Below are 12,359 nucleotides of genomic sequence, written 5' to 3' on the forward strand. Positions count from 1 at the left end.
CTGTATATGTTCAATTAACAGGCGGTACCAAATGGCCAAAGGAGGAGAGGACGAGCATGCCTCCTGCTTGAAGGGCATGCATGCGTTCTGAGACAGGGGGCGGGGCTAGGGTTGCAACAGACTGAACTTGGCTTCAAACCCGCCTCCCTAAGGGAAGCTGAGGGCTGTTTGCACAGACTGATCCTGAGCAGAGAACCTTTTGGTTGATTCAAAAGCGTGTGTGTGTGTGTGTGTGTGTGTGTGTGTGTGTGTCTGTCTGTCTGTCTGTCTGTCTGTGTCGTGTGGGAGGTGCATGTTGAGTGCAATAAAGTCCACGATTTTTCCCACTGTAAGAATCCCATTTCTGTGGACTGTTTTTAAGGAAACAAGGTCTTTGGGTCCTTCCATAGAAAAGGACTTTTTTTTTTTTCCAGGAAGACAAAAATTTGCAATTAACTTTAACTTTCAGATTTTTTGCAGCCGGAATGTGAAACAAAGTGATCCCCTGCTCCTTAAATCGTCCTTCCTTTACAAGCAAAGAAGGAAACACCAACATGCAATGGTGATCAGAGGAACGTTTCCTGGATGACATTCCCATCTCCTTTTTGAGTCGTTTTCATTTCAGAAAAGCAGGTTTTTGGTACAGAAGGTCACATGCGGAAGGAAGTCTGTCCTCCTGGTGAGGCTCTGGAATCTGCAGCCCGGGTCCGTGGCTGAACAGTCTCATTCTGGCAAATGGGGCAGGACTGGCTTAGCAACTTGACTCTGCCTCCTCTCCAAAATTTAGCTTGTATATAACCATGGAGATAATTTACATACTCATTCTAATTATAAGAGCGACGCCCTTGAAATAAAATTCAACTCTCCATCCCTACCCGTGCCAGGTCTGCCCCTCTGCCCCGCCAACCTCATCGCCTTCTAACTTCCCTTGGCTCACATCACATCTACATCATGCACCCTTGAACAAGCCCAGCCTCAGGTCATCCGTGCCCGCTGTTCCCTCCGCCTGGAATGCTTTTCCCATTGCTGGCTCCAAAGCCGGCTCCTTCTTATCCATCAAGTTTCAGCTGAAACATCATATCTGAGAGAGGCGTTCCTTCCCTCTCTACCGTCTAATGTTCCCTCTCTCCCATGCTGTCTGATCTCCTGGCTGTCCCATCTCCCCTTTCTGTTTTGTTTTCCTAGAACGTATCAATACCTGAAATCGCATTATTTATTTCTTGGTTTTATTCTTTATTGTCTGTCTCTCCCTCGGGAACATGAGTTGTTAAGAATAGGCCCCTTGTCAGTTTTGTTCATTTCTGCATCTCTGGTGCCTAGGACACAGCCTGATGCTCAGAAGTAGGTACCCAACAAATGCTTGTTGAATGGGAGACCGGGGTTTACTGTTGCAATTCCAAGGATTTCAGAAATGAAATGACAATTTGAGGAAGGGGAGTGAAACACCCCATGGTCAACACTGTGAGTTGCTACACGGCCAGGGACTCTGAGCTACAGCTACACAGGGCCTCTGGGTGTTGCCATGTGTGGTTTCTGGTGCCGTGGCAGGAGGGGGAGGGGGCGTAGATATTCAAAATATTTAACAACAGGTTTAGGCATACAGATGTGGACAGGCTGAGTATCAGCTCGGCTTACCTATCCTTACCTCCCTGGCCCTCACACTCTTATCCAGCTTTTAGGAACCAGGTAAATGTCACTCCCTCCAGGAAGCCTTCCTAGATACTCTCCCTCCTGGTCCCGCTATGCCCTGCCCCACCTCTCAGCTAACTCTTGCGGTAAAGGGATTATATGCTTTTGCCTCTTTTGGGTCAGACACCAGCCTTGCTGACCTTTGGACACTGGGTCCCTCCCTAGCAGAGCGTCTAGCACAAGATTTGTCTGCTTGTTAAAGTGCGGGAAATAAATGCAAGAGTGAAGGAAGGCAAGGGCTCGCAAAGGAAGGAATAAGTAACTGTTAGAAAGCGCCCCCGAGAGCCGCTATAGCCCCGAGCCGAGGCCAGTCCTACCTGCGGGCGATCCCCAGGAGCATCCTCTGCCTTGACAGTCACACCCCCACGTGGCTCACAATCTTCAGAACAGTCCAGAGGAGGCTCGATGTGGAGCCGCGGGCCAGCTTCCGCTCTGATCTGCACAGATTTCTATACACAAAAAGTCAGACCGTTTCAGATACAGTGAAGCGAACCTCTTGTTTCCTCCGAGGGGCAAGCACTGTAGGGGTTCGCTGCACATGACAGCAGCCAGGTCGGGGTGCACCTGGCCCGGCATCATCCCGGGAAGGCCAGCTGGATGGGTCACGCCACTTCCGCTCAAGTCTTTACTGGTTCCTACTGCCCAAAGTGTGTTCAGTAGAATTTTTCAGTAACTTTTTTGGTTTGAAATAACTTATCGGTAGAATTTTAGTGGGTGCTAAACTTCCCCAAATGGGCTTTGTGATCTAAATAAGTTTAGGAAAGCCCGGGTTTTGGGCCAGGACTTCTCAGGGCCTTTAATGGCCCCCTCACCCCCTCCTCCACACACACTGTGGATATCCTAAAACAGAATACAGATGGAACATACCCCAAACTTTTGGGGCCATGGAAACTGTGTGGTGGGGCCTCTTCCTCCTAGCACTCCCTGGATCATTCTTTAGGATACCCATCCTTTGGCCTGGTGTGGCAGCCCACAGGCTGTCCCTGGAATGTCCGTTTCCCCTTTCTCTCTTGTACTGAGTCTCCAGATGTTCAAGTGATGCTCCCAGCATCCCCTGCGGCTGGGAGGGAGCAGGTGAACACGTTCTGGTCCGTGATGTGTGTGGGTGGGTGAGAGGGGCATGTACATCTTTGAAGTTGTGCCCGGAAAGGGAAGGGGAGAGCCCCCCCCTTGCCCTGCCCCCCTTCCTGCCGACTGCTGAGGACTGTGGGGAGGGAGCAACAGCTGGAGGATGCTGGAGTGAAAAAAAGAGGTTGTGCTGGGGTTCCTCCATGAACTCTCAGAGCAAGGTGACTGCCCACCGCTAACCTATGTCAGAGACATCAACTTTCATGTTGTTTAAGCCAATATTTGGATCTCCTTGCTTTAGGAGCCAGACCTGTACCCTAAATGGTGTATACCTGGCATGTGAAGGTCTCTACAACACGGCCCCAACCGATCTTTCCCGCATTGATTCCCACACATACATTCACACACCTGACACCTGGGCCAAGCAAAATTGCTTCCTGTACCCCGAATATCTGCAGCTTTGTCAGCCCAGCACCCATTCCCCAGCCTGCAGGAAAGGTCTCCCTCATTTTCCTCCAGGCCCCATTTCCCTCCCTGACTCAGTCCACATGTGGCCCAAGGGAGGGTGGGAATGTGACTCAGGCCTGGCCAATCAGCCCATTCCATCCCTCACAATATGCCTGGCCAGCGGTTCAGGGACGGCAATGGACCTAAGGCAGCCAATGACAGTAGCTCCTGCTACAGCTGTCGGAGGAGGTGCTCTCTTCCTACAGGGGTGTTAAGCTACAGGGAGGCACCCCAGGAGCTGCTGGGGACCATTGTGCCCCTTCCACAGAGATAAAGAGAGCTGAAAGAGTGAAGCAGAGTCCTGGTGGATTTGTTCAGAACCCCTGGATCCAGCCATGCCTGAAGGAAGACATCGCTGAAGCTTCCTCTCTTTTGCTTAAGCCAATGTGAATAGGGTTTATGTTGCTGGTGACACAGTCCTGACTCTTGCCTGGGCCCCAGACTCCCCCACCTCTGTGCCTTTGCTCATGCTGTTCTCCCGACCTTAAGGCCGTTCTTTCAAATCTTCTCCATGTACCCAAGTCCTATCTAAACTTTGGAGACACCCCCTGACCACCCAATAGCTACCCATGGCCCTCTCCATCCTGACTTAATGGAGGCCAGATTCTATCGAGTCGGCGTTGTGCCCCTTTAGATGGTCATGTCGGACCACGCAATAGCTACCCATGGCCCTCTCCATCCTGACTTAATGGAGCCCCGATTCTATCGAGTCGGCGTTGTGCCCTTTTAAGATGGTCGTGTCGGACCACCCAATAGCTACCCATGGCCCTCTCCATCCTGACTTAATGGAGCCCCGATTCTATCCAGTCGGCGTTGTGCCCCTTTAAGATGGTCGTGTCGCTGGAGGCCATTGCATCTGGGAAGGCGTGTGAGGCAGATGTGAGCGGCTGGAGGAGCCGCCGAGGAAGCCACTGTTGCCCTGTTAATCAAGACTCACTCAGGGGGGCTTCCCTGGTGGCGCAGTGGTTAAGAATCCACCTGCCAATGCAGGGGGACACGGGTTCGAGCCCTGGTCCGGGAAGATCCCCCATGCCGCAGAGCAACTAGGCCCGTGTGCCACAACGACTGAGCCTGTGCTCTAGAGACCGCGAGCCACAACTATTGAGCCCGTGTGCCACAGCTACTGAAGCCCGTGGGCCTAGAGCCCGTGCTGTGCAACAAGAGAAGCCACCGCAATGGGAAGCCCACGCACCACATCAAAGAGTAGCCCCCGCTCGCCGCAACTAGAGAAAGCCTTTGCGCAGCAACGAAGACCCAACGCAGCCAAAAAAAAAAAAAAAAAAAAAGACTCACTCAGGGACACAGGATTTTTGCCCATTATCTTTCTATCCTTCTTCCTGATGGAATGTGGATGTAACATTTGGGAGCAGGGTAGCCATCTTGTGAGAATAAGAAAGAAAGCCATGTGCTAAGGACGGCAAAACCGAAGGAGCCTGGGTCCCTGGGGGCATCATCCACCCGTCCTAGCAGCCTGGCTGCCTCCAAATGCCTTGTTCGTGTCAGAGGAAGAACAACAACAATCTTTAAGCCCCAGTGGTTCAGTGTCCACTACGTGCAGCTGAGCTGCACCCTAGTGGATAACCCTCCTTTGGGCACTCGTCACTCTTTGTGGCTGTTTTAGAGTTGCTCACATGTGGTTTAGGGCCTGGGTTCTAAATTCAGGCAGACGGGTTCGATCCCTGGCACTGTGATGATTATTCCCTGTGCAGCCCTGGGCAAGTCATGGACCCTCGCTGGGCACCGGTTTCCACATCTGTCAGAGTGGCACTAATGACATCTTCCTCGCAGAACTGCCATGAGGATGACTCGTGGTGATGGGCTGAGCCCTTGGCGAGGGGCTGTGATGAGCAGCGCAGTGGGGCTGCACCATTCACCTTAGGTGGCATCAAGTCTGCACAGGGGGCCAGACCTCCCCCCAAGGGTATGTTTCATCCACCACGGACCCAGGACCAAAGTACCTGGGTAGTCAAGCAAAGAAACCGCCCCCGGCCCAGCCTTGGCTGTGCTAGACTTGGTAAGCGAGGCTGGGGCCTGCGTGAGGCGGGCCAGGTGCCCAGGGAGCAAAGTCTAAGGAGGCGTTCCCTATGCGTGAGGCCGCGCCCGTGCACAAATCCGAGAGCCAGGGCCTCCTTAAATGTCACTCTGAGAGTCAGAAGAGGTCCACCAAGCCATGCGGACTGGACCTGCTTCCCAGCCGAGGGACAGTCAAGGGTGATTTAGAGCTTGCATTTCCCCTGATGCCCCAGCGTAAGAACCCTCCACCCCCGGGGTGAGATTCAGCTTCCCCACAAGCTTAGTGAAACGAGCTATTATTGTATCTAGATGATGAGGATGGTGAGCCTTGCTGACCTGCGGGACTCTCGTGGGTTAGGACGGAAGTTCTTTCTCATCGCGTCCACGCCGCCCGCACTCCCACCCCACCCCCTGCCGTCACCTGGGGCATCAAGTCACTTAATGCAGAGCGGGTGCCACTCCAAGAGCTTCGGGGGCATTTGCTCACTTAGTCCTCACAGCCATCCCAGGGGGAGACCGGGGCTCAAGGGTGTAAGCCACGTGGCCAAGGTCACACAGCTAGGAAGCCACGGACCTGGATCTGAACCCCAGCAGCGTGGCTCCAGAGGCCTTATTCGAAAACAGGGATGAGCCAGTTTCCTGTAAAGAATAAATATTTTAAGGCTTTGCCAGCCCTGCGGTCTCTGCTACAACCGTCAACTGTTCCACTGTAGCTCAGAGCAGCCCTGGACGATGCCTACACAAATGGGCACGGCTGTGTCCCCAGAACACTTGATTTACAGAAACAGGCTGTGGCCGAATTTGGCCCCGGGGCTGTAGTTTTCTGACTGACCCCAGTCCTGCACCTCGATGCTGTATTGTCCCCAACAGGCAAGTGAAGAAGAAATGTATCCAGCCTGGGCTACAGTGGCCTTTGGGGAGAACAAGGAGGGATTCAAGAATTTCCTGAGACTATTTAGCACTAAAGGGGCAGGAGCTGGGCTCTAGATCATTCCAGGAAAAGGCCTTGGAGAGTGTAAGAGGCAGAAAAAGGCAGGTAGGGAGCCCCCCATCGGAGACGGGGAGGCAGAGGTGCACGAGGAAGGGGCCCTGGGACACTTTTCCTGCCACAGGCGATCCCGTCTTGTGGCGATGTTCGCCAGACTCCAAGTGCGCCTTGCTCTTTCTGGAACTGCACCTTCCACCCATCTTCCTTTTGGCCGTCGGCCTCGCTGCCCTGGGCTCTGGCCTCCCGTGTGGTGGCACTGCCTCCCAGGCTTTGTCAACTCGCTCCCAGAGAGTCTGTTGGCGCCAGCAGTGGGCACCACGTGGAGGGCGGGCAGCACGGAATCCACAGGCCTGGGCCTTTCCAGGCCAGGAGGCTCCTGGGGGCTTTCCCGCCTTGGACCAGGATGAAGCTGTGAAGGCTTTGAAGTTCATGGCTGGGATGGGTGTTCCACAATGTGCTCCTCCCTCCTCCCGGAAACCACTCAGTGACGTTCAAATGTTGGGAAGGGGCTTCCCTGGTGGCGCAGTGGTTGAGAGTCCGCCTGCCGATGCAGGGGACGCGGGTTCGTGCCACGGTCTGGGAAGATCCCACATACCGCGGAGTGGCTGGGCCCGTGAGCCATGACCGCTGAGCCTGCGCGTCCGGAGCCTGTGCTCCGCAACGGGAGAGGCCACAACAGTGAGAGGCCCGCGTACCGCAAAAAAAAAAAAAAAAAAAAAATGTTGGGAAGAAACAGTCCAAGAGTGGAGGAGGGAAGGAGGAGGGGGAACAGAGCGAGGACCACTGGGCACGGGGCCCAGACCTGGGGCGCAGCCTGGCTCCTCCATGGGTTTCTGTTCCTTTCTCTGGAAAGGGAGGGCTGGGACGAGGATCCAGGGACCAGCAGCATTGGCTTCTCCTAGGAATTTGTGAGAAATGCAAAGTTTCAAGCCCCACCTCAGATGCAGGAATCAGAATCTGCATTTTACCAAGAACCCGGGTGATTTACATGCACATTAAAGTTGGCGAGGTGTGAGATCAGGAGGTCTGTGAGGTTTTGTGGTGGGCACTATTGCTTCTGCCTGTCCGGCACGCGTTCCCCTGTCTTCTGGTAAAAGTACCCTGGTTTTCTTTTGGGAAATCCTCCCTTTCCCCACTCCCAACCCAAGCATTCATGTGGAACTGCATCCAGGGGTGGGTAGAGCACATGACCCAGGCCTGGCCACTCTGAGCATTAGATCCTGCTGGCCCACGGTCTCTGGGTGATTGGTTTAGGGAAGCCAAAGAAATGTAACAGCAGGTGAAAGAATGTAAGTTGGGAGCTGCTGGTGGCCATCTTGGTTCACCCAGGGCAACATGGGAAAAAGCAGAGTTGGGTGATGGTGAATGAGCCCTGCTACATTGTCTGAGCACCTGGATCCAGCCATACCTGAAGTGGGCATTCCCACTGGCAAGTAAGAGAGTTGCGATTAATGCAGCTCTACTGGTCTGATCTTAATTATAAATACGAGAAGGCTCTCCAGCGTCCAAGGAGAAGAGTCCATGTGTGTCTCTCTGTTCTGCAGCTTTTCCATCCTCCCTCCAAGGAGCTTAGCACAACCGCTCACCTCACCAAGATATCAGGAGACAGGTTTGCAATAGGCATTAAGGAACAATCAGCAAGTCCTTACCAAGTGCTAACTGCGTACTAGGCTCTGGAAACATGTCAAGATATAAAATAATTTTTAAACCAATGTCCGGGCCTCAAGGAACCCACCCAGCACACATAACGGAAAATGTGTTTATGAAGCAACATGTGACAAAATTAATGCGGTCCAGAAAGAGTGTCTAAACACTGAGTGGGCGCTGGAGAGGGAAATAAATAGTCTCTCCATCTGGCCGGCTCTCCCGCCCCAGCCCCGGGGAGGTGCCTCTACCCACGTCGGGAGGAGATGGCAAGCAGCTCCGCCCATACGAGGACGCCCACCTGCTGCTGAGGAGAGCGAGGTGGCAGGTTCCAACCCAGTCCCTGGGCTCACCCACCCGCTCCCTGTCTCCCACCTCCACGCCCTTGCGAAGATGATGCCCAAGCTGCTGGCTGGCTCCCCGCTCGGCACACCACTTTACCCAGAGTGGGTGTTTCTAAGCGGCTGCTCTCTCCTGCCTACTTGCAAGTGCCCAGACCTGATACTCCCTTGCGGTATCGACCATATACTGGAACAGGGTTTAAAAGCCCTCATGCCTAAACAGCCGTGTTCCAGTTTGCCAGCCCAAGGCCAGCTTGTTCTGTACTCAGCCACACTCAGCCCAGTGTCGTGCTCAGAGTTTTTTGTGTGTATTGCCACCCCTCTTAGCAAAGTATTCTAAGAGGTCTGCATTAACGCTTATTATCAGTTAGAAAAAAAGAGCAAGGCTGGGGGCTGCCCTGGATGGTTGCACAGGTTGTGCAGTATGTAAACGGCTCCCTCTAGAGGTGGGAGAGCTCTGAAGATACTGACAGAGCCAGCTTTGGGTTGGGGTGGGGAATAAATCGACCTTATTTGAGATGTTCTTCCCGGATCTGTCTGATCTCTTACAAATAACAGCATTCGCGTGCTGACAGTCTGTGTCAAGCAAGGTCACTGTGAAGCCTGATGCTTTATGGGTTGTTTCATTTATGGTCCTCACTGCAGGGGTTTTCAAAACTCAGAAAAAAGAAGAAAACAAAGGGAAGGGCCCCACACGCTTCACATTTTCACTCACGAGCTTTCCTGGAGGTGTTTAAGCTGCCTGGCCCCCAACAGGAAAGCGGATATGGCGGCAGGGCGAGGACAAAGCCTTTGCTTTAATAACTGCAATGAACTTGCTTTCCAGGCCTTTAAGGAAAGCACACCCCACAGTAAATCGCTGGAAGGCCAATCCCTTCACTACCAATTTAATGCTAAGAGCCGATGACGTTCATCAACTCTGACAGCATTTTGGTAAACGACGGCTCTGTTGATTAGGCCTCTGTCCACCCAAGTATTACAAGTCTGAGGAAGCCATAAATCTTCATCCACTGGTAGCAGCAGGAAGATCTAAGGCCGAGAAGCAGTGGGGGGAAAAAGGACAGCACCAACAAGAGCCATTTATCACCACCAGCCCGATCCACAGCGCAGGCGGCCGCTCGGAAGCCCAGCCCAGTGTCGCCAACTGCCTCCCTGGCTCCCCCAGCACTGGAGAGTCAGGGAAGGGTTTTACGGGTGGAGCGGTCAGCATCTCGCCCAGCATTTGGATGACTCTCTGACCTTCTGGCCCAGGTATCCTCAGGCCCGTGCACCTGCGGCAGCCCCTTCCATCAGGGCAGCTCCACCCAAAAGCGCTTCCTAGTTGGTGGGCAAGACCCTAAGCTGGCAACCCTATTCTACTGGAAGAGGCATCGGGCTTGGTCAGTGGAAAGGTTACGTGGGACTCAAGAGAGTTTAGGGGGCCGCTCAGAGAAACGGGCAAGGTGACAAGTCGGAGGGGGCGGGGATGCAACAGGGAGAAAGTGGTGCTGGCTGGGGGCTGGCTGTGACCGCTGTGTCCCCGGCTGACCCGGCCGCGGCCTGTGTGAACACACCCAGTGACTGTGCAGCCCCACCTGTCCCTCCTGCTGGGCACAGCACACAAGAGGACTGGGTCAGGGCTATGGTCCCTCTCCTGATGGGGTGGCTTTTGAGAACTGGCCACCAGTGGCCACTGGAGATTCTGCTGCCTCGGCCACTCTGCCTGACCTTGGCCGCCTCCAAGGGCAGTGGTACCCATCCAAAAGGATGGAGACAGAGAGACCGTCTTCCTCTCTATCCTTCGCACCCCCAAATCTGTCTCCATGTACTTTCCACCATGGAGAAACTTTCTACTTTACTCCACTTCTTGGGGCCAAAGGAAGCCCATCCGTTCCCTCTTCCTCTTGACAGTAACAGTGCAGCTGGCAAATCGAGTCTAGTTACTGTCCTGCCTACAGCCTCCTCGGCGAGAAGGTGGGGACCCAGTCCCTGCTCAGGGGACAGCTCTAGGGCAGGCAGGCTTTGAGTCGTCTGACCTGGTCGCCACCTCCAGTCCCGGCCGACTGAGGCCTGAGCGGGCGCCTCGTCAGGCTGACCGGCAGGCCAGGCCGTGACCCGAGTAACAAAGACGAGCTGAGAGACTCAGAAGGTCTCTCTCTTGGAAAATTTCAACAAACGAATACTGAGGGAGATAAAAACTGTGACCTGGAGAAAGCTGAAATGAGAAGGGGAAGCTGGGGGAAGGGAGCAGGTGCAAGGGTGGGGCTGGGGAAGGTTGGGAGAGAGAAAAGGCCCGTTAGGCTTACCGGGAGCCCCACTTCCCAGCCCCCACCTGGTCCTCCCGTGCAAACGCTGCGGATGTACCCAAAACAGGAACCCAACACACAAGTCTCCTACTGAAAACCCTCCAGGGGAGTCCTCACGTGTAAGATGAAACGCAAGCTCCTTTCTGGGGTCTTCTAGAGCCCCGACCCGCACACCAGAGCTGGCCTAGCCTGCCTCACTTACTGCTCTGACCCCAGCACCTGCAAGTGTCCAGTAGATGGTCCCGGAATGAATGAAGGACTGAACGAGTGAAGGAAGCCTCTGGAGTGAAGAGCCGCCCTCGGCATCTGCCTGCCTCTCAGCTGATTACAACGGTCACTACCGTTTACTGTCGGCTTCCTCTGTGCCAGGCACCGGTTGGCGCGTTCTACAAACACTGGTTCGCTCACTCAGTCCTCAGCAACTACCCGCTGAGGAGGGTACCATTACCAGCCCCACTTACAGATGAGAAGACAAGCCACTTATCCAGGGCCGTACAGCCAGCAACTGGTAGAGCTGAGGCTTTGAACCCAGGCCGCTGGGTTCCTGAGTCTGTGCTCTTAACCATCTGGACTTGTCTGTCACCTGCCTCCAGGTGCTCCTACCTGAGGGAGCCGACAGCCCCTGCTGACGGACCGCCCGTGACACATAGGATACACACATTCCTTCCCAGCAGCCCTGGGAGGCTTTACGGATGCTGAGCGCGAAGCTTGGAGAGGCCACGTGGCTGGCTCCGGGGCACACAGCTAGTAAGCTGTTTGTCTGACTCCAAAGCCCATTCCCTTCTACTCTCCAGGGGCCCAGGTTCAAATGCCCCAGTGAGCCAGGTGGGGAATGGCAAAGGGGGAGGCTGCTGGGGATAAGAGAAGCAGCAGCCAGAGCACGATGACCAACTGCAACTACCACTCGGCCTCGGCGCTGGGGCTCTAAAGGGAGTGGTGGGGACCACGGCAAACAGGGCTGTTCGCTGTCTAAACTGGGAACCGCCACTCGGCTGCCACGGATGGCTGCCTTCTGGGCGGCGGCCCAGCACGGGGGCCAGATCTTCCCGCTTCCCTAGGCAAGGAGGAATCTAACTTTTAAAACAATGTGTAAAATCTTTTGAATTTAAATGTTACCAAGTGATTAAGTCTTTTTAAACCGTGTGAGTCCAAAAACCATTATCTGGGGGGCCAGTTCAGCCCACAGGCTTCAAGCTGTTAACTTTCAGAGTCTACCGGGCTAGCCCTCCGTATGTTGGAGAACAGCTGTTGCACCTTCCCCTCAGGATAAGCAGTGCCCATGTCTTCACAGTCGGTTCTTCCAGGGCAGGAACTGAGCCTGATTTTTGTTTTGTTTTGTTTTTTTTGCGGTACACGGGCCTCTCACTGTTGTGGCCTCTCCCATTGCGGAGCATAGGGTCCGCACGCACAGGCTCAGCGGCCATGGCTCACGGGCCCAGCCGCTCCACGGCATGTGGGATCTTCCCGGACCGGGGCACGAACCCGTGTCCCCTGCATCGGCAGGCAGACTCCCAACCACTGCGCCACCAGGGAAGCCCTCCTGATTTTTGTTTTTTAACCCCAGAGCCTTGCAGAGTGCCTGGCCCGCGGTAATACATGTCCGCTAACTTAATGGATGGCTTCTCTCATCATATGGCTCCCAGTCCACTCACCACCACTTCTGAAGGTTCCCGGGTTTGTCTCACTCTGAGGGCTGGTCCCCAAAGGACTGTGTGTGGGTAGAACAGAGTCGACGCGAAGGTGGGGGGGTGGCCCCCCAGCACCCACTCCGCTCTCCTCCAAGGGTGCCTCTCAGCTCAGTAGAGGCTGGAAAGCCAGACAGTGCATTTCCCAACCTCCCTCCCA

At 54.5% G+C, this 12,359-nt stretch overlaps 1 protein-coding gene across 7 annotated transcripts in view; it reads right to left on the reverse strand.

Annotated features, from left to right (window-relative positions):
* The window catches only part of KATNIP (katanin interacting protein), a 200,858-nt gene that overhangs the window by 124,155 nt on the left and 64,344 nt on the right, over positions 1–12,359 (reverse strand). For 5 of the 7 annotated variants that reach the window (XM_067706308.1, XM_067706311.1, XM_067706307.1 and 2 more), the window contains exon 6: positions 1,986–2,117. The exons of the other annotated variants lie outside the window; for them this stretch is intronic. In XM_067706308.1, coding sequence (XP_067562409.1) covers positions 1,986–2,117 — 132 coding nt within the window. The remainder of the gene's footprint in view (positions 1–1,985; positions 2,118–12,359) is intronic. 7 annotated transcript variants of the gene reach the window in all.

This window comes from Pseudorca crassidens, chromosome 15 (genome assembly GCF_039906515.1).
Source record: "Pseudorca crassidens isolate mPseCra1 chromosome 15, mPseCra1.hap1, whole genome shotgun sequence".
In the NCBI taxonomy this organism is placed as follows: domain Eukaryota; kingdom Metazoa; phylum Chordata; class Mammalia; order Artiodactyla; family Delphinidae; genus Pseudorca; species Pseudorca crassidens.